The sequence below is a fragment of the Rhinichthys klamathensis genome, unplaced genomic scaffold (assembly GCF_029890125.1).
Source record: "Rhinichthys klamathensis goyatoka isolate OS25496 unplaced genomic scaffold, OSU_Roscu_1.1 h1tg000087l_1, whole genome shotgun sequence".
Taxonomy (NCBI): Eukaryota; Metazoa; Chordata; class Actinopteri; order Cypriniformes; family Leuciscidae; genus Rhinichthys; species Rhinichthys klamathensis.
This window is the reverse complement of record NW_026606627.1, coordinates 2,344,775-2,367,227: the sequence shown is the minus strand read 5'-3', so window position 1 is coordinate 2,367,227 and position 22,453 is coordinate 2,344,775. Positions and strand designations below refer to the sequence as shown.

Sequence of the window (22,453 nt, the reverse complement as noted above, 5' to 3'; positions counted from 1 at the left end):
GCGTCATGAAGCACGTATGGAATCAGTCCAATGGCGAGACGGAACGTCATAGGCGGGTGACGTCACCGACCAGGAAACTATAAAGCACCCCAAAAACACAAGCGCGTCAGCTTCTGTTACTTCAGCAAGCGCTCTGTGTGTGAATCATTGTCCAGTGTTTTTTGTCTGTCTTTAGTGATTGCTAGGCAGGAGTTTTCACATATAAAAAAAACATATATACACTCACCTAAAGGATTATTAGGAACACCATACTAATACTGTGTTTGACCCCCTTTCGCTTTCAGAACTGCCTTAATTATACGTGGCATTGATTCAACAAGGTGCTGAAAGCATTTTTTAGAAATGTTGGCCCATATTGATAGGATAGCATCTTGCAGTTGATGGAGATTTGTGGGATGCACATCCAGGGCACGAAGCTCCCGTTCCACCACATCCCAAAGATGCTCTATTGGGTTGAGATCTGGTGACTGTGGGGGCCATTTTAGTACATTGAACTCATTGTCATGTTCAAGAAACCAATTTGAAATGATTCGAGCTTTGTGACATGGTGCATTATCCTGCTGGAAGTAGCCTTCAGAGGATGGGTACATGGTGGCCATAAAGGGATGGACATGGTCAGAAACAATGCTCAGGTAGGCCGTGGCATTTAAACGATGCCCAGTTGGCACTAAGGAACCGAAAGTGTGCCAAGAAAACATCCCCCACACCATTGCACCACCACCACCAGCCTGCACAGTGGTAACAAGGCATGATGGATCCATGTTCTCATTCTGTTTACGGCAAATTCTGACTCTACCATCTGAATGTCTCAACAGAAATCGAGACTCATCAGACCAGGCAACATTTTTCCAGTCTTCAACTGTCCAATTTTGGTGAGCTCTTGCAAATTGTAGCCTCTTTTTCCTATTTGTAGTGGAGATGAGTGGTACCCGGTGGGGTCTTCTGCTGTTGTAGCCCATCCGCCTCAAGGTTGTGCGTGTTGTGGCTTCACAAATGCTTTGCTGCATACCTCGGTTGTAACGAGTGGTAATTTCAGTCAAAGTTGCTCTTCTATCAGCTTGAATCAGTCAGCCCATTCTCCTCTGACCTCTAGCATCAACAAGGCATTTTTGCCCACAGGACTGCCGCATACTGGATGTTTTTCCCTTTTCACACCATTCTTTGTAAACCCTAGAAATGGTTGTGCGTGAAAATCCCAGTAACTGAGCAGATTGTGAAATACTCAGACCGGCCCGTCTGGCACCAACAACCATGCCACGCTCAAAATTGCTTAAATCACCTTTCTTTCCCATTCTGACATTCAGTTTGGAGTTCAGGAGATTGTCTTGACCAGGACCACACCCCTAAATGCACTGAAGCAACTGCCATGTGATTGGTTGATTAGATAATTGCATTAATGAGAAATTGAACAGGTGTTCCTAATAATCCTTTAGGTGAGTGTATACAGTATATATATATATATTCACATATATCATGGCGAGCGAACAGCAATATAGAAAGTGTGTTCCCCCCTGTACTCGTAATCTCATGGGTGGGGATACACACGATCTATGTTTTGTTTGTTTGGGAGTGCAGCATGCCCAGTCAGCTCTCGAGGGGGCTGATTGCGAGCATCGCGAGGGTTTTCCCCTAAGAACACTCCGCTCCCGCCGATCACTCTTCGAGGAGAGTGGTTCGGTTCTCGCTCCCCGCGGTTCGGGTCCCGCTTTTACCGAGGCAGAGCGGCGGCGTCATTCGTGGGGATCGCAAATGGATCTAACAGCGGGGTCTGAGACGGGCTCTGCCTTATCTCAGCCTTTACCTGTTTGTTAGATCCAGTGCCTCAGATCTGGTTTCGGAAGCACGCGCTGCGGTTTCTTCCGACCAGGCTGAGGCACCAATACTTCCGAGGAGCTGGATGTTGAAAGTATTGATACAGTGGAGACTGGGGACTCGTCAATTCAGTCTCCAGCTTGTGAGGAGCTTATGGAGGTGCTCACTCGAGCGGTTGAGAAATTAAGCATCGAGTGGCCAGCTGACAGGCAGGAGTCCAGATCTAAAAGTAAATTAGATGAAAGATTTTTGCCTTCCCGTACTACCTACTCCACGCCGGTCTCTGCCGTTCTTTCCAGACCTCCATACTGAGGTGTCGAGGTCTTGGAAAAGACCTGTATTTTCCCGTATATTTAGTCAGCAAACTTCCACATATTCCAATATAGCTGGGGCTAAACTATATGGGTATGGGGCGATGCCTAAGGCTGAGGAGACACTCGCTAACCATCTCTCTCCTGAATCGGCATCGTCCTTTAAGACACCGGCGTTGCCCACCAAGCCCTTAAAGGTTGTATCAGCGATTTCAGGCCCAAAAATAAATGATCACCTTCATCTAATCTTTCCTAACGATACGCTAGCTACCCGCCCCATAAGCAGGCCGTCAAAAAAAAACACGTCTCTGTAGGCAGCCTAGGCTCTGAGATCTGCACACAAAAACATTGGTTTCACCAACCACTCAAAACCAAAATAAATAGTATTCCAACCAATCACCGACAAGGGGTCTCACAACACCCGCCCCCCTGTCGGTGAAGAGGATCTATGACATCTGGAAGCATCTCTTTCAGTAGCTTAGTCGGAATAGGGTCTAACATACAAGTTGTCAATTAAGATGAATTAAAGAGTTTGCTAAATTCTTCCTCTCCTATAGCAACAAATGAATCAAATTTTTCCTCAGGGAGACTACAATGCACTCCCTGATGCGATACTGTAGGAGACGGTTGCATAGTTATAATTTTGTCCCTGATTTTATCAATCTTATAAGTGAAGAAGTTCATAAAGTCATTACTTCCGTGTTGCTTTTAAACTTTTGGGCTTGAAGCTTTCATTTTCGTTAGTTTAGCCACTGTTTCACATAAATACCTAGGATTATGTTTATTTTCTTCTAATAGGGTTGAAAAATAAGAATATCTAGCAGCTTTTAAGGAGATCACTTGCTTCAGTCTATCAGAAGCTGACACGCTTGTGTTTTTGGGGTGCTTTATAGTTTCCTGGTCGGTGACGTCACCCGCCTATGAGGTTCTGTCTCGCCATTGGACTGATTCCATACGTGATTCATGACGCACTAACGCAGGGCGTTCCCACAGCATTTTTACGCAGCATCTTGTTCCCATCAGGGAACTAGGGTTACATACGTAACCAGAGACGTTCTGTGTCCCTTAATGCAGCAAACATAAAATGTTTTAATTTATGGCTATTTACTTCTCTAACTTAATAACTGTAATAATGTGGTATTTTAATCTTACAGCCATGACTCTAAACCTGCTGAAGTCCTCAACACATTGAGATCAAATCTGAGAAGGAAGTTTGAGTGTTTGTATGAGGGAATATCAAAGCAGGGAAACCCAACACTCCTGAATGAGATCTACACAGAGCTCTACATCACAGAGAGTGGAAGTGGAGAGATCAATAATGAGCATGAGGTGAGACAGATTGAGACACAGTCCAGGGGAGCAGAAACAGAGGACACACCGATCAAATGCAGTGACATCTTTACACCTTTACCTGGACAAGACAAACCCATCAGAACTGTGCTGACAAAGGGAGTCGCTGGCATTGGAAAAACAGTCTCTGTGCAGAAGCTCATCCTGGACTGGGCTGAAGGGAAAGAGAATCAGGACGTCCAGCTCATATTCCCACTCGCTTTCAGAGAGCTCAACTTGATGAAGGACAAAACACTCAGTCTTTCAGATCTTCTTCATCGCTTCTTCCCTGAAACCAGAGAAATGGCCATATCCAGTGATGAGTATAAAGTGCTGTTCATCTTTGATGGTCTGGATGAGTGTCGTCTGTCTCTGGATTTTCAGAGCGATGTGAGGTTGTGTGATGTGACTGAATCAGCCTCAGTGGACGAGCTGCTGACGAACCTCATTGTGGGGAATCTGCTTCCCTCGTCTCTCATCTGGATCACCTCCAGACCAGCAGCAGCGGATCTCGTCCCCTCTAAGTGTGTCCATCGAGTGACAGAGGTACGAGGCTTCAGTGACACACAGAAGCAGGAATACTTCAGGAAGAGAATCAGTGATCAGAGTCTGGCCGACAGGATCATCTCACACCTGGAGTCCTCAAGGAGCCTCTTTATTATGTGCCACATCCCAGTGTTCTGCTGGATCTCAGCCACTGTTCTAGAGGAGATGTGCAGTGAAGCAGAGAGAGGAGAGATTCCCAAGACTCTCACTCAAATGTACACACACTTCCTGATCATTCAGACCAACATCAAACATGAGAAGGACTATAAGAAAGTGAAAGACGAAGACATGATTGTCAAACTGGGGGAACTGGCGTATCGGCAGCTTGTGAAAGGCCACCTGATCTTCTATGAGGAAGACCTGAGCGAGTGTGGCATTGATGTGACAGAAGCATCAGTTTACTCAGGATTGTGCACTCAGATCTTCAGAGAGGAGTTGGGCTTGTGTCAGGGGAGAGTCTTCTGCTTTGTTCATCTGAGCATTCAGGAACATCTAGCAGCTCTATATGTGCATCTCTCCTTTATCAACAGTAACATCAATGTGTTTGACCAGATTACCAAACCAACTAATGGAGGCAAAGTGTCACTATCTGATCTCCATCAGAGAGCTGTGGATGAGGCTTTACACAGTAGAAATGGGCATCTGGACCTTTTCCTTCGTTTCCTTCTGGGTCTGTCAGTGGAGTCTAATCAGAGTCTCTTACAAGAACTAAAGACACAGACAGCAAACAGCTCTCACAGCAATGAGGAAACAGTTGACTATATTAAAAAGAAGATCAGTGAGAATCCCGCTCCAGATAAATACATCAATCTGTTTCACTGTCTGAATGAACTGGGTGATCTTTCTCTAGTGAGCGAAGCTAAACCTCATACGACTGGAGGATTACGTGATGTGAAACTCTCCTCGTCTCTGTGGTCAGCTTTAGTGTTTGTGTTGTTGTCCTCAGAGGAGACACTGCATGAGTTTAACCTGTACAACTTAATTGGAGCCAGAAATGATCGGTAAGTAACACTGAGTACAATCATTACAGTCTAAAACATTATGAACAAAGAGAAACTATGAGATCAGAGGTGTTTAAATCACGGGCACGGATTCATTTCTGGGAAATTGTACATAATTTGCGGGTGTTTCTCAAACCGTGACTGTGTCCTAGTAAGGCTGCATATCTCGACTGCCACGTCATCAGGCGAAGGCCTTCTCAGTTTGAAGGATGTTTTGAAGACGGACTTCATTTTGTGTCTTTAGTTCAGCTCATTTTGAAGGATGCATCAAGTGTATCCTTCGTGTTCTTCAATCTCCCACAATTCTTTGCACACATTCCAATTCACGTAAAAGAACTGATGGAAAACGAGTGGACACTGAGTTCATCTGAGTTCATAATGAAATGTTATGACACAAATAATATATTTGGAGATGAAGGCATACATGTTATCTTTTCTTTCGGTGTAAATTAATCACTGAACACTAAACTGACAATAATGTAAGACACTGGGAGACACAGATGGCTGTCATTCACTACTGCATTAATAAAACCAGTTAATATAAAGATATTTAATAGAAAGTATTTTTCCAAAGTTTGTTTTTGTGCCGTGACCGTGGGGCGGGAACATGTGTGACGTAGCCATGCAAACTTACTAGAGCGTCTCATTCTAGTGTTTAATGCTGAGGACTCAAGTCTACAAGCCTCAGAAGGACACGTGTAACTTCATTTTCCAGTTGAGTGCGCGAGCCTTTCAAAATGAACTCATTTGACCGCTGTGTGCACCGTCTGCACCATCACTAAAATTGGGCTGCAAGCGGATCCTCCTGATGATGACAATTACGTCACGTGGACGGCCAAAGTAAACTTGATAAAACAGTTAATCGCCTTGATGCCGTTCCTGGTGGCCGATTGGCTCTTCACAGTGGCGTAGCGGACGGGCACGCAGGGCATATTACATTATTGTATATATTATTATTTGGCTACTTTTATCATTAATATTGCAATTCATTTGCCACGCAATAATTTCATAGTCCATCACCGCATAACTGACGCACTGTGAGGATAAAAGATTAGATTAGCTTACTTCTCATTTCAAAGGCAACTTGTTGAACACAAAACACTTCTTGATTCATGAAAATACGCATTTTTTCACTAGGGGCCACAAGAGAAGTATTAAGAAAATAAATTAGATTAATGTCTCATCATCATTTTTCTTTATCACCGGTTACTTGCAAAATGATGGACAATGATTCACATTTTCTGTCAATTATTAAATAAACAAGTAGGTAAATAAACAAGTAACAAGCAAACAAACCTGTGTGGTTAATTTCTACAAATAATTTGCTGATGCTATACAAAAGGACATTTTATAAGCTTTTTATGATTTTATATAACCATAGGAACGGACAGGACAAAAAAATCTGATTTGTCAAAATAGTGTTGAAGTGTAAATGCAGACTAATAGACCTGCCACAGCAACATTGACAAGAAAAAGAAAAAAACAAATCTGTGTTGCTGAATACGATTAGTAGCTTCTACAGTTATAGATACTAAAACAACTTTCTCACATGTCCTTTATAAAGCAGTGTTTAATTAAATAAATATTTGAGGTTATTAAGGAAGGTATAATGTATTATTTACTTATGATATGAATTATTATTATTATTGTTAGCATGAATAATGAACTTATTTATATTTTATTTTCAATTAGTGTCACACAAAACTCAGCAGATAAAGTTCTTCAGAAGCTGCTGCCAGTGGTTACAGCAACTAGATCAGCTCGGTAAGTAACACTGAGAACAAGCATCACTGTTAAAACATTATAACAGTTCTTACTTAAACATTATAAATGAATGATTTAACAAAAAATATCTTCTGCTTTTAAATCCTCCACCTATCTGACCTGATTTGTGATCTACTTAATTGTTTATGATATTTGTGAGAAATTTATTTTCAAATAAACATTTATATTTAATGTATGTAATGTATTCAATGAATTCCATTTTATCAGTTTTATATAATCTTTCTCCCTCACATAGAGATATAATCTCTTAGAATAACAGTTAAACGTACTGATATATTGAATTAATTGTTTAAAAAAGAGATTTTGCACTAATTATAAGATTATAATAATTTATTATTAATTATAATATAACAATATATATCCCCTAATCCTAACTGATGTATTTTCACAATGTGAACTAATGAGTATTTGTATATATTTAATATTGACAGCATTATGTTATTTATTTTTTAAGTGTCATGTTTATCTCTGGATATAGGCTTAATGTGTGTCATTGTTCTCTACAGGTTGAGGGATTGTGGTGTGACAGATGAAGGTTGTGCTGCTCTGGCTTCAGCTCTGAGATCAAACCCCTCACACCTGAGAGAACTGTCTCTGTCTGGGAATAAACTCGGAGACTCAGGAGTGAAGCTGTTCTCTGCTGGACTGGAGAATCCTCACTGTAAACTGGAGATACTGTGGTAAGATCATACGTGACTCTCACACGAAACTGTCACTGTGAATTCATAAAGTATAATCAAAATGGAATAAAATGCAGGGAAATAACTATTATTTCAAGCAAAGCTATTAAAACAACATAATCAAATGCATCAAATTATGATTACGTCTGTTCATATGATGTAAGAGAATTAATATTTGTAAAGCGTTTGCTGTATTTCTCCTGCCGCTGTGAGTTCATGTGTTTGATCTGTAAATGCTTGAACGCTTGAGCTGCTCCTCATTAAGGTGATTCTGCAGGACTGATAGTCACACTGAAAAACACACTTTGACATTGTGAAATACATTTTACACCCTTAACTTTAAACACACTCAATCTCAGCACAGTCAGGATTAACACAGTCCATTCATTTTAATTTTAGGGGGAAACTGGATACTGTAAAGATTTTTCTCCAGGTTTAAAGAGCATATTGCAGGTAAAAAAAAAAAATCTAAATTAATATATAACCTTGTATGAAAATACCATATGAAAAGTTAATGCAGGATTTCAAACGTTTTAAAACGATATAAGGGCACTAATTTAGAAGATAAAGTGAGCGTTTCTTGGACTGCTCGTAAAAACCGCTTTTTTTCAACATCGTGTCATTTTACGTCACGACAGGGAGCCTCGGCCTCAGCTCAGTGCAGAGTAGGCTGGTATTCAGTGAGAGCGGTCTTGAGTCAGTGTGTTTTCGGTAGTTTTTGTATTTTAATTTATCATCGTCAAGGTAAATTATTGTGTTTGTGGAGGTTGCAAAAACTCCGGCCTGTCAGGACATCGAGTCCACAGGTTTCCATAACAAGAAAAAGGATGGTGCTGTATATCTTTTGTGCCTGGTGCAGTTTGTGCTGGTGAAGAGACGGGATTTCTCTTCCGCATCGGCTTCAAAAAACGCGGTCGTGTGTAGTGTTCACTTCAGATCGAAAGATTATCATCCCGGCGATATGATGGAGTTTAACATGGGATGCCGAAGCAAGAATATTGATCGTCGTATACTGTACCAATGGCATCAAATAGTGTGATATAGGTAGTCATGCCCTAAATAGAGGCAGCTTGTAATTGAAAAACAAAATTACTAGGTTGTTTAAATATTCAAATCTTTAATTTTCTGTTTATGTTATAACCCAGGTGAAAAATGTGTATTAAAAATGTACTTGAGTATGTTTTTAGTACAATAGAAATATACTCAAGTATAGTTTTTATACATTTAATAGTATAAATCTACCCTAAACATACTAATGTCTGCTGGCCTGATATACGATGGTAATAATCTGTACAATATTGTGAGCACAGTGTATATCGTTAGCGAACGTGTATAATGTTATATCTATAAGCACGTCTCTCACCAAGACACCTGTCCTGTTCTACACTGGTTCTCCTCACACCACAACTCATGGTGTCTCTGACCGTTCTGTCTAACATTAATCCTGGTGTATCCTGCTCTCTTGGCAGCATAGCAGGCTCATAACTGTATGGCTGTGGTCCGTCATACGAGTAAGTGTGAACAATTTCCTCAGCGTCCGAAATGTCATTGCGATCCATTGTTTTCCTGTTGTTTGAATCGACCGCTCTCCCGCCCGTTACGTCACGCCCGCCACGCCCATTTTCAGACGCGGAAGTAAAATTTTCTCACAAAAACGACTCCAGAAGCTTCTGTAGCGTATTTATAAGTAGTATATTGTAAAGAAAATCTAGTTCCTACATTATTTTTCTATACATTGACTCGTTGGGTCCTCTAACCTGCAATATGCCCTTTAAAGTCTACATCATGTCAATGTCACTGATTATGATAGAGAAACACTATAGTCCATCGATGACACGCGTTTTTATCCTATGAGAAGACATTTCTCTTATTCATGACAGCACATGGTGTTTTTCTATGACAGGCGCTTCAACCTGTAAAATCCCGCAGTAGTTTAGAGAGGCGTTCATGGGTCGCAAGTGTGTGTGTCTATAGTGCAAGAGTTGAGGGTGTTGCAGGCTTCCCCCGTGATGCTGTCAGGCCGAGACTCGCTGAGGGCATTTGGTTGGCCAGAAACTACCGACACAATCAAACTGTGTGTGTGTAACAAGCGTTTCTCTGAGGAAATCTTCTCTGTCACTATACATCTTTATTGTCAGTGTCCTGAAGGTATGGCGATTTGTGTTCTACGCAACCGTTTTTTATGAAAGTTGTATGAGAAAATTATTGACATATTTATATTGACATATTGAAAATAGACATTGTGTTCAATGATTTGGTAGGAATTGAACTGTCGGCTCTAAAATCCTCCAGTTTCCCCCTGATATGTAGTGAGAGCCAGCATGAGCAGATCACAGTTGCTCGTTATCATTACGCCTGCTGCACTCATGGTACGGCAGTAAAGTTTCTTGATTATTAAGCAGGAATGAGAGTATAGTTCCTAGCCATATCAGCCTAGAAAATCGCAACTTTACATTTTCCGTCGGTTTTAGTGCACGATGTAACTACAGAAGAGTCAAGTTTTAAATAGGAAAAATATCGAAACTCTTTGGTAATTTTTTTTTTGAGAAATGCTAATGGTCTTGTCCACTTCAATGATGTATGCTAAGCTATGCTAAAAGTGGTACCGCCAGAACCGGAGATCGGCTGAATGGATTCAAAAACGGTAAAACTCAACAGTTTAACTCTGGGGGACTTGTAAAATGAGCCTATTTCCAAAAAAAGTGGAGTATCCCTTTAAAAGTAATACTTGGCGATTCTGCGCATATATCTTTAAGAGCTGGGTCACTCTGCAAGATGTGCCAGTGTTTCTTAATGACATGTTTTATTTCTCCGCCAATATGAGAGAAATCTGTGGAGAAGCAGAGTCTCTGCACTGAGTCGCGTTTAGTTTTAACTAGAAGATGTGCTCGTTGCGTCCATCTGGCTCGTTCATAGGCTGCAGAGATATCACTTAAAGCATAGCCCCTGTTACGAAAGCGCTCTGTCATTTCTATTGCCCCGCGCTCAAACTCGGCATCACTACTACAGTTCCTTCTAAGCCGTAAAAATTGGCCAATGGGAATATTTTTAATAAGTTGTTTGGGGTGATGGCTATCAGCTCTGAGGAGGGTATTTCTACTGAGAGGTTTACGATAGATCGATGTCTCTAAACCTCCTTGGGAATTTTTATAAATAGTCAGATCCAAGAAGTTAATATTGTCTATGGAGTGGTCTACTGTAAATCTTAAAAAAATATGTGGTAGAGTTAATATAGGACATGAATTTATCTAATTCAACCGAAGTCCCCCTCCAAATAAAGAAAACATCATCAATATATCTCTTCCAGTGGCCCGTCTTGCAAAGAAATGTAGTAACGCCTCAGTCCCTGCTTCGTGTGGAATGCATGTATATAAACTTTGCACGTCAACAGCATGAAATCATAGTCACATTGAAACGAATCTAAGAGTCTCAATATGTCGAATGTGTCACCTAAATAAGATGGTAATTCACAAACATATTTTTTCAAGAAGTCGAGATATTGTGACAAAGGTTCAGTTAGACAACCAATACTAGACACTATGGGCCTGAGTGGTGGATCAATCAGGGATTTATGTATTTTAGGAAGTCCATAAAATACGGGACATACAGGATGTTTAACAGTCAGAAAGTCTTTTTCTTTTTCAGTAATCCAGTCCATTTGTAGTGCCTTCACTAATAACTGATCAATCTCCGATTTATGGTGTTCTAGGGGATTACGGGTTAATGGAGTGTAACATTCTTTGTCATTAAGTTGGGACATGATACTCAAGTTGTATTTATCAGTATTCATTACAACAATCGAACCCCCTTTATCAGCAGGGCGAATAAGAATATCTGATCTCTTTTCTAATTCATTCAAACTCTTTATTTCGGATTGTGACAAATTAATTCTTTTTGGGGTGCTTTTTTGCATATCTTAGTAAATTCATTTTCCACTAGATTTTTGTATGTAATAATGGAAGGGTTCAGATTCGAGTAGGGAACAAAAGTAGATTTCTTTCTGAAAGATGTATTCTCTCTGATAAGTGACTGTGTTATCAACAGTAGAAATTGACCGCACAGAGTTACCGATAATAGGCCTCAATAGACTAGATTTAGGGGAGAATTTTTTTTTTTGTTGGAGTGATCGGAAGAATTTAAAAGTATCTACCTTGAGTTTGAATGGATTCACAGCGTTAGTGGGGCAAAAAGATAAACCTTTGCTTAACACTTCCGTCTCTCCCTCAGTTAGATTCAATCCCGAGATATTAATCACAGTCTGTTCAGGTTGCGTGGGTTGCGTGGGGAGCGGCGCGTTGGTTCTGCTGGATAGATTCTGCGACCTCTGCTTCCTCCTCGAACCTCTCGAGCCCCTCCTTGTCCGTTTAAACGAGGAGGCTTGGCGTTGGGAAAAAAATTCATAGTACTTTCCGTGTCGCTGGTTTGAGGAGAGTCCCATTCACTGGCGGAAGTGGAGAGCCGGTTTCTGGTGTTACGTTGACGCGCAGGGCGGGGTTTACGAAGTCGTCTTTGTTCGTCTGCCCAATGATAACCGATCCTTCTACATAATCCTTAGTGTCTCGCTCGTACTTCTTCATTTTGTAGCTTTGTAAATCCTTTTGAAAGGAAATAAGAGAGATAGCGATCTTTGTTGGTGATTGTGTCGAAGGTCTCTATATCGACTTGCGTCTTAATGCACGAGCACATCTTCTAGTTAAAACTAAACGCGACTCAGTGCTGAGACTCTGCTTCTCCACAGATTTCTCTCATATTGGCGGAGAAATAAAACATGTCATTAAGAAACACTGGCACATCTTGCATCTTGGGTTTTTACAGATGTGGGCACTGTACCCATTGCTCTAACTCAAATGATACAAAGCAATTTTTCCATCCCCAGTCAGGTAAAAAATACAAGATCAATTCATTTATTAATTGTAACACCACCCACGTGATTTACATGTTGGAATGTCCATGTGGATTGGTATACGTAGGTCAGACTAAACGCCCCCTCAAACTACTGTTACGATCTCTTCTGAGTCGCAACAAAATAAGGGAGTCACCACACACACCACGGCCAATTAATAAGTGTATTTATTTATCAGGACAAGACAAACAACATTAATGATCAGTATAAATGATAATCAGTGTGTCAGCAGATGTGTGCAAAGGTGTAGCACATGAAAAACATGTCCAACCATTCTCTGTCCATGAAACCTCCAGAAACAACAACCATTCCACAGGAGATGGATCAAAAGGCGGCGGTGATCTCCCATATTTCTCCCATATCATGAGTTCTTCAAGATCGTGATAAGCAACCAAAGGTGTTGTGCAAACGAAACCAGCCCAATCTCTGCACAAACTTAACCCCCCCACCCTCTCTCATCTCTGTCCCAGTCTTTGTATTGAGCATCATGATTACATTCAGGTGCACGACCACTCCCTTCAGCCAATCACCTGCAACTCAGAAATAACGAGTTACTCACTGAAACCGTCACACACACCCCTTTAAAAAAAAAAAGATCCGTCACAAAGCGGATCAAAAAAAAAACAGCACCATAAATTTAGAAATCATATTTCTAGACACATTGTTATACCACCTCTGATCACAGTACAACCATGATTTTCACAATTCTTTCCATTCTCCCACACTACCCCTCCTTGCCACCAGCAATCTGGATCCTGAAAGCAAATTAAGGCGGCAAGAGAGCACAGAAAAACAGAAACAATCGTACAACCATTGCACTTAATTGATCAGATCAGGAACACGGGACAATGCATCTGCCACTACATTATCCGATCCTTTAATGTGTCTAACAATTAAATTGCAGGGCTGTAAAAAGAGAATCCAACGTTTTTCTCTTACTGACTGGAGCCCTATAAAAACGTTGATGAATAGGTTGCGCTTCTCCCACATCAACATCTTGTTGTATTAGATGAGTACGAGTGGGTATATCTGAAAACAAGCCCGAAAACTTCCATAACAACTGGGTTAGGTCTTTATTTTGAGCCTCTGTCAAATGCGAAAGCAGAGCATCTAAATTCTGAAGAGTCTCTGAATTCTTTAATCGAGGTAGCAAATCACAATCTTCAGGAACAACTATATACTCCTTAACCAGATCTTCTCCTCCCTCAACAAAAGGTTGATAAGACTCAAAAGAAGCAGTGACAACAGGAGCAACTGATTCGGTTGGTTGAACTTCAGACTTTCGAGAACAATAAGCTTTAAAGGGACACTTCACCCATTTGCATTAAGCTTTCCATTGTTAGAAACCGAGTCATACTATTGAATGGTCGTGCAACACTCTCTCATTTTCCCCTGAGACGAGAGAAATCCGCTATTTACCTTTTTCACTTCCTCCTACAATGACGCAAAAATCGTCATTTTACGTCATTGTAGGAGGAAGTGTAAGAGGGAGGGATTTCTGTAAAGACTACAAGCACTAGATCCCACCCTTTCAAACCCGCCCATAGGGGGTTGGACCTGGGACTTCACTTGTAGATACTGAAATTAATATCAGCCATCTTGTTTATAAGCTAAGCTAAAAAGCGCTGTGGAGATAGGAAGTTATGACAATGACGGAAGAAACTAAACATGATATGGAAGAAAATAAACATGATATGGAAGAAGAGGATTTTGAAATTCTGCTGCTCGAATCCGATGTTCGTGGCTTACATACAAATGCGCCCTAAAGTTATTTTCTGTCTTTTCTCGGTCAAGAGGGCACCAAATTCAAAATTTCTTTTACATTTCGACTACATATATGACCCACTTTCAATAAAGATTAATGTTGAAATGGGTAGAATGACCCTTTAAGCAAATTTACATGGAAACAGTGCTTAGATTTTCGCCTATCTGGAGTTGCAACTTGATAATTTTCATCAGACAGTTTCCGAAGAACAGCATATGGCCCAGTAAATTTAGCACAAAAAGGAGACCCAGAAGACGGTAACAAAATTAACACCTGATCACCTGGTGTAAAAACACGACCTTCAGCATGCTTATCGAAGTGATTCTTCATCTTCTCTTGTGCAACAACAAGATTTTTCTGTGCACTCAATCCAGCCAAAAACAAACGTCTACTACGAGAACCATTTACATAGTCTACCAAATTTTGCGGAGGCTCCTCTTCCCCTAGTCCCTCACGCAAAACAGAAAGAGGTCCACGTACACGATGACCAAAAACTAAATCATTCGGGCTAAATCCCAAACTCTCCTGCTGTACTTCTCTAGCAGCAAGTAATAGCCAGGGTAAACCCTCCTCCCAATCACGGCTTAGCTCCACACAGTAAGCACGCAAAAGTGACTTCAAAGTCTGGTGAAACCGTTCAATCGCACCCTGACTTTGAGGATGATATACGCTTGACTGATTGTGCTTCACTTTAAGTATTCTTAAAACCTCAGCAAACATACGAGACGTGAAATTAGTACCATTGTCACTTTGGATGATTTTAGATATCCCGAAAATTGAAATGAATTGAGTTAAAGCTTTAACCACTGCTTTAGTGGTAATTTTTCGGATAGCATAAGCTGCTGGATAGCGAGTTGCCTGACACATCACGGTCAACAGATAAGCATTCCCTGATTTAGATGGCGGCAATGGTCCCACGCAATCAATTATTAAGTGCTCAAACGGTTTGCTTGTAACAGCTGTGGGATTCAAAGGCACTGGTTTCAACAGCTGATTCGGCTTCCCAGTTACCTGGTAAGTATGACACGTTCTGATGAAAGACGCAATATCCTTTTTCACACGGGGCCAATAAAATTGTCGCAAAATTCGGTCATACGTCTTTTTTACTCCTAAATGTCCAGCAACTTCACCATGTGCATGTTGTAATACTACGTCTCGAAATGGTTTCGGCACCACCACTTGAATTATACACTCCTCCAGTAAAACCTTTTTGCAGGAAACGTACTTCCTTAGAAGCACCTCATTTTGGACAAAACATCCACTAACAGCACTTCTTACCTCCTCAGGCGAAATAACCAGCATCAAACAACTTCTGGTCTTTCTGCTGCGCATCTACCAACTCCCTATGAGAAATAGTTGAAAGGGTGGATAAACCAGGCACAACATATTTTGACACCTCTGGTTTCTCAACTGACATCTCACGACTCTTTGCAGGAGTCACTACACAAGCTGTAAATACTTCAGGAAAATTTTGATGCAAAATGTCGGTGGTCTCAGTGACTGGAATAGGCACTACCTCAGGAGGTGGCATCACCTCTCGCCAGACCCTACCTCCAGCCAAATTGTTACCCAAGATGACAGTAACCCCATCCACTGGCAAAGACGGACGAACTCCCAATGATACCTCTCCACAAATCAGGTCAGAAGTCAAGTGTACTCTATGCAGAGGAACAGAAAGAGTGTTTAATCAAATTCCTCTAATCAGAACACTCCTCCTTTCACTTGATACCTCAGAAAAGGGCAGAACAGATTTAAGAATAAAAGATTCTGATGAGCCTGTATCTCTCAAAATGTTAACTGGTATTTTACTCTCAGAGTTTGGCAAAGACACACAACCTTCCGTAATAAATGGTACAAAGTTCTTCATGGCTACGATTTTGGAGTCACATACTTCCTCTGCCACCTCGATGGAAGTATCATGATCAAAGTCATTGGTAGTTTCAATAACATCAATCGCTAACACAGGATTAATATAATTCATTTGGGATTTTTTTTTTCAGACTTCCACTTAGCAGCTAAAACTGGACACTTATTTTTCCAATGTCCCGGATTAAAACAGTAATGACACACTAAGTCTTTGTCAGATCTCATCCGACCACTGTTCTCTGATTTTGAAGGATACGTTCTCTCAATTTTGTTTAGTCCAACTCTGTTTTCATTGAAGCCACCCCTCTGTTGAACTGATCTGTCCTCTCTGTATACCTTCCTATGTGTTAATACATAATCATCTGCCAAAACTGCCGCCTCCATTGCGTCTTTTGGCTTCTTTTCATTTATGTATGTAGCAATGTCATCAGGCACAATATTTTTTAATTGTTCTAAAATGACTAAATCACGCAACTTTTCAAAGTCATCAACAGCGGACGCAACACACCAGCGATCAAAATAAGAAACCAGATCCCTTACCACTTCAGAATGAGTTTGACGATCACCTTTCCTCCAGCTTCAAAATCGCTGGTGATAGGCTTCAGGAACCAATTCGTAGGCCCTCAAAATAGCTACTTTTACCTTGTCATAATCCTTTCTGTCCTCCATCGTAAGCGCTGCATATGCCTCCTGTGCCTTGCCGGTGATCACTGTTTGAAGCATGACAATTCGGATAGACCTCGGCCAATTCCTTTCCTCGGACATGGTTTCGAACAAAGAAAAAAAAACATCAGGGTCATGTTCATTAAATTTTGGAAGCAGCCTTAGTTTACTGGCCAAGTCAAACCCTCCAGATAAACCCAAACCTCTCTCTCCAACATCTGACATTCTCCCTTCCTTTACCAATCTCAATCGCTCCACCTGCAGCTCATGATCTCGTGTGAACTTCTCAGCCTCTATCTTTATTTTTTCGAAATCAATCTCGCGTTGTCTAAGCACATTCTCGTTTCTTATTCTTTCAATCTCCAATTCATAACGTTTAGTTTCTTTAATCAGCTCTTTATCGTGAAGCTGCTGCATTTGTAAAATCTCTTTTCTTTCCTCGAAAGATAAGCCAGAGAAAATATCTAAAGAACCTTTTGCATCAATGCCACATTTTCTCTGTGGAGAAGCTACCATAAGGCTATTTTCACATAACCAATTCTTCACAACAGAACGTAGTTCCTTTTTCCGTGTTTTCTTGTCTACCTCACTGATTTTAAAATGCTCTACAAGTTCCCATAATTGTTGTTTTACAAAAGAATTTAATATCTCCTCTGAATGATCTTTAATAAAATCTTCTATAGACGACATTCTCAGAATTTTTTTTATACTTCTAACCAAAAAGCAAGTGCATTTATTTCCCTTTCGGAACAAAACAGGTGAGACAATTATTCACTTTCCCCCTCTAAACTACCTACCAAACCACTAAACTCACTTATGTCTAGTCTTCATGCAGCTTTCAAGAGTCAAGCGACTTTTAAACACCAAAATACTGATGGATTAAAAATTGAACAAACAGCTCAATCAGAAACCACGGCGGTATACTTAACCCAAAAGCCTGCACAAAAATAAAAAAGGCAAAATAACAAATCAACGCTAAGCGTTGCTAATTCCTACCCGGGAGAAAATGAACAATATCCCCTGTAAAAAAGAAAAATGCACTTACCTTTTAATGATGATTACTCTCAAACTCACGAGTCAATTTAAACACAACATCCATTTACGTGCGAAAGCTCAATATTTACGACATCATCCAAATATGAATCAAATTTCATATGGTGTAATTTCCCTTTAGGACGAGCCCCCATTTGTTACGATCTCTTCTGAGTCGCAACAAAATAAGGGAGTCACCACACACACACCACGGCCAATTAATAAGTGTATTTATTTATCAGGACAAGACAAACAACATTAATGATCAGTATAAATGATAATCAGTGTGTCAGCAGATGTGTGCAAAGGTGTAGCACATGAAAAACATGTCCAACCATTCTCTCTCCATGAAACCTCCAGAAACAACAACCATCCCACAGGAGATGGATCAAAGGGCGGCGGTGATCTCCCATATTTCTCCCATATCACGAGTTCTTCAAGACCGTGATAAGCAACCAAAGGTGTGGTGCAAACGAAACCAGCCCAATCTCTGCACAAGCTTAACCCCCCCACCCTCTCATCATCATCATCATCATCATCATCACCATCACCATCATTACCACTTCTTCATCTTCTTCTTTCTTTTAATGGCGGTTGGCAAACAACTTTTAAGTGTGCATTACCGCCACCTTCTGATATGGAGTGTGGATCACAATAGCCTTTCCTCACTACCCTTAAATAAATATATAAATAAATACATACATCCACAATAAAACCAATAAACAACTTCATAAATATTTAATAACATTACTTATATTCATACATTATCATTATTATTAAATACAACTTTCTAATACAACTCAACTCATATTCTTCTACTAAGCCCTGTTTTACTCAAAAACACAAATATCACTCTATACCCTACATATCCTGAATTCATTTGTAATAGTTCCTTCATTTCAAATCTAATTTTTTCTTTTCTAAACCAGTTCTCCAGCCTCATCCTTTCCTCCTTATACTTATGACAATTTATAATAACATGTTCTACTGTTTCATTAATATTACAGACCTCACACATCCCGTTTTCATGTTTCCCTATTAATTTAAGCGTACTATTCAATCCAGTATGCCCAAATCTCATTCTTGAAATAATGTCCTCTTCCCTTTTATTCCTATTATTTTCTCTCATACCTCCTACCCTCTTTTGGATACTGTAATACATTCTTGCTTTTGTTTCTTTATTCCACTCCTCTTGCCACTTCTTTCTCATTTCTTCTTTGATTATGCTTTTAACTTCCGCCATACTATAACAAGTTTCAAGTTCTATCTCTGTTCTTTTGGTTGCATTTTTGGCATATTTGTCCCCCACCCTCTCTCATCTCTGTCCCAGTCTCAGTCTTTGACCACTCCCTTCAGCCAATCACCTGCAACTCATAACGAGTTACTCACTGAAACCGTCACACTACGCATTGCAGAACACAAAGCAGCAATTCGGAACCGTAATATGGACTATGCAATTGCGAGGCATTATGTACAAGCTAATCATGGTTCCAATGCGTCCCTAAAATTTTGGGGTATTGAAAAAATTCTACCCTCCCAACGAGGAGGAGATTTAGTGAAGTCTCTACTATAACGAGAGGCTTTCTGGATTTTCACTCTGAACACAGTAGAACCAAATGGCCTTAATGAGGAACTGGGCCTTGCATGATTTTTATAGTTAAAATTCGGAGGTAATTTTTTATACATGTTGTTTGTTGTTTGACTCTGAAGAAGACGTATGGGCGTCGAAACGTTAGTCATTTTGTTATAAAGATAATTTAAAACGTTCTGTGCTCCGGTCCCGTTCCTTGGTCCTAGCTAGACCTTGGGTCTTTCTCCTAAGATTAATAAATGTTGTAGAAGAATCTTTCATGATTCACTCATGTTAACTAATGTAGTTAGTTCACACAAAGTGAACACGACAGTAATCCATAAACCCCAGCTGATGAATCAATGCTTCTGAAGTCAAACAATAGGTGTAAGAAATACAAATTTTTAAAACTTTTTACAATATAAACCTTTCCTTCCGGCCAACACACACGCATTCATGAGTTCATGTTTGACTTAAACGTCAGCACGTTTTGAAGCGTGATATAAGCGAACTGTGAAACTCAGAGGAATGCCGCTCATCTGTGCTTCCGCATCACTTCTCGTGTGAGCTTCAGAATGCACTTGTAACTGGCCATAAGAAATACTTAATATCTTAATATACAAGATTTTAAGCACTTACCACTGTCATGTGACTCGGATTACATAATTTTCAAACTGTTATGTAAAGTCATTAAAAAAATTAGCGTGTACACAAGAAGCAAGATGGGTTTTATTATGTAATTTTGTGTGTATTTGACCATTCAAACGGCACAAAACGGGACACACTGTCAGGCGGCACAAGAAGACATTGTCCGAGTGCCGATTTGAGTTCTAATGTGTTTTTAAATCATCAAGCCCTTTCTTATTGTTCTTTTATCCATGCTTCTTAATCACTCTAAAGTTTCAATAACTTTAAACGCTCAATATGTTTACAAAATAAATGTAAGCTCACATACACACACACACACACACACACAAATACACTAGGGCTGGGACGATGCACCTATCTCCTGATTCAATCGTGAACCAAAAAATTGCGATAGTTTGGTGAGTCGATTTTTTTTCTCCCAGTCCTATCACACACACGTTCCTTAAAATGTTTACAAATACATTAATTACACACACACACACACTCAATCACACACACATGTTGGGTTTCCATGTTTTATGGTGATTTTCCATAGAAATAATGATTTTTATACTGTACAAACTGTATATTGAATCCCCTAATCCTAACTGATGTAATTTAACAACTTGAACTAATGAATATTTGTTTACATTTAATATTGACAGCATTATGTTATTTATTTTTTAAGTGTCATGTTTATCTCTGGATATAGGCTTAATGTGTATCATTGTTCTCTACAGGTTAAGGAGGTGTGGTGTGACAGATGAAGGTTGTGCTGCTCTGGCTTCAGCTCTGAGGTTAAACCCCTCACACCTGAGAGAATTGAATCTGTCTGGGAATAAACTAGGAGACTCAGGAGTGAAGCTGTTTTCTGCTGGACTGGAGAATCCTTACTGTAAACTGGAGATACTGTGGTAAGATCATACGTGACTCTCACATGAAACTGTCACTGTGAATTCATAAAGTATAATCAAAATGGAATAAAATGCGAGGAAATAACTATTATTTCAAGCAAAGCTATTAAAAAAACATGATCAAATGCATCAAATTATGTTTACGTCTGTTCATATGATGTAAGAGAATTAATATTTGTAAAGTGTTTGCTCTATTTCTCCTGCCGCTGTGAGTTCATGTGTTTGATCTGTAAATGATTGAACACTTGAGCTTCTCCTCACTAACCCTCTGGGGTCTAAGGTGTTTTTGGGGTCCTTGAGATGTTTGGACATGCCCTGATATTTGTGCTTTTGGGCGTGGGCGTGATTCACACCTGAGAAGACAATGACCTGCATAATGAGCTGCATAATGAGCCTTTCTCACAGGTGTGTCACTGAGCCACAAGAAAGAATGCAAGGACAAAAAATAATATATGTATATATATATATATATATATGTATGTATGTGTATATATATATTAGGGCTGGGCAAGTTAACGCGTTATTATCGCGTTAACGCATTTATTAATTAATGCCAACAATTTTTTTATCTCACGTTAACGCAGTTTTTTTTTTCTTTTTTTTTGAAAGTCCGTTGCACACTGGCTCTGAATAGGACATAGGCCTACAGTCAAACCATGGATCACAGGAGGGGTGGGATGTTGGTCAGCCAGCAAATAACCCACCCAAACCAGCAGTGAAGAGAGGCTTTGGCAGGTTCTCTCAGGCCCCATCCACACTACTGCGTTTTAGTTTAGAAACGGATAATTAAAACAAATACGATCTCCGTCCACACCAGCGTTTTAGCTGCGTATTAGAATTGATCTCAGTCCACATTAAAACGACTGAAAACGCAGATCACGTGACCTTTCACCAACACTGGGCATGCGCGCACCGGTGTAAACACAACTTCATTGATAAAATGATCCCACCATGCTCGGGGTTAACCCCAAACCGACGCTCCATGTACGGTCAACACCGCCGCTGCACACAGGAATTGTCACAGATCGCTCGAATAATAGCTTGACTGGCGCATGTAGGCAGTTATAGCGTTGTAAAATGCAGAATTTACTTGTACAACAGCTGCTAGCAAAGATATACGCCATGACGGATGACACCCAATCATAGAGCCGAGCGTGAGCCTCAGGTAAACATAAAAGGATATAGTTTAGTGTAGTTTAGCGGGGATGCTCTGCAATGTGAATTCCCTTCTGTTGATGTCCTGATAACTATTTAAATATTGGAAACTCAAACAGCGAGCCGAGGATCAGTCTCTCTTCCAATGATTTGTAGGCTACTGCGCGTCGTGTACAAAAAGTTATAGACAATCAAAGTCCTTTTAGACAATTCAACTTCGGCAACGGGCGGGCGCGTGCGTGAGGCGAGCGCGTGAGGCGAGCATGACCGCAATAGTTTCACAGAACGCACCCGCTTGTCGCTGCACCTTGTGCTCGACCAATTCACCTCACTCTAAAAGGCTGATTTATACTTCTGTGTCGGACTTACGCTATACACTACGCGTTGGTTGGTTTTACTTCTGCGTCGTTGTCCGCGTTGACGCGCAATTACACATGCAGAGGGAGCATGTGAAACCCGTGGAGCGGTCCGTTCTAGCAATCACAGCGCTTGCG

At 40.4% G+C, this 22,453-nt stretch overlaps 1 protein-coding gene across 11 annotated transcripts in view; it reads left to right on the top strand.

Annotated features, from left to right (window-relative positions):
- The window catches only part of LOC130085719 (NACHT, LRR and PYD domains-containing protein 12-like), a 61,499-nt gene that overhangs the window by 1,802 nt on the left and 37,244 nt on the right, over positions 1-22,453 (top strand). For 7 of the 11 annotated variants that reach the window (XM_056251637.1, XM_056251635.1, XM_056251636.1 and 4 more), the window contains 4 exons: positions 3,278-4,999; positions 6,692-6,763; positions 7,291-7,464; positions 20,631-20,804. In XM_056251637.1, coding sequence (XP_056107612.1) covers positions 3,278-4,999; positions 6,692-6,763; positions 7,291-7,464; positions 20,631-20,804 — 2,142 coding nt within the window. The remainder of the gene's footprint in view (positions 1-3,277; positions 5,000-6,691; positions 6,764-7,290; positions 7,465-20,630; positions 20,805-22,453) is intronic. The other 4 variants (XM_056251644.1, XM_056251643.1, XM_056251642.1 and 1 more) reach the window with 1 other exon arrangement.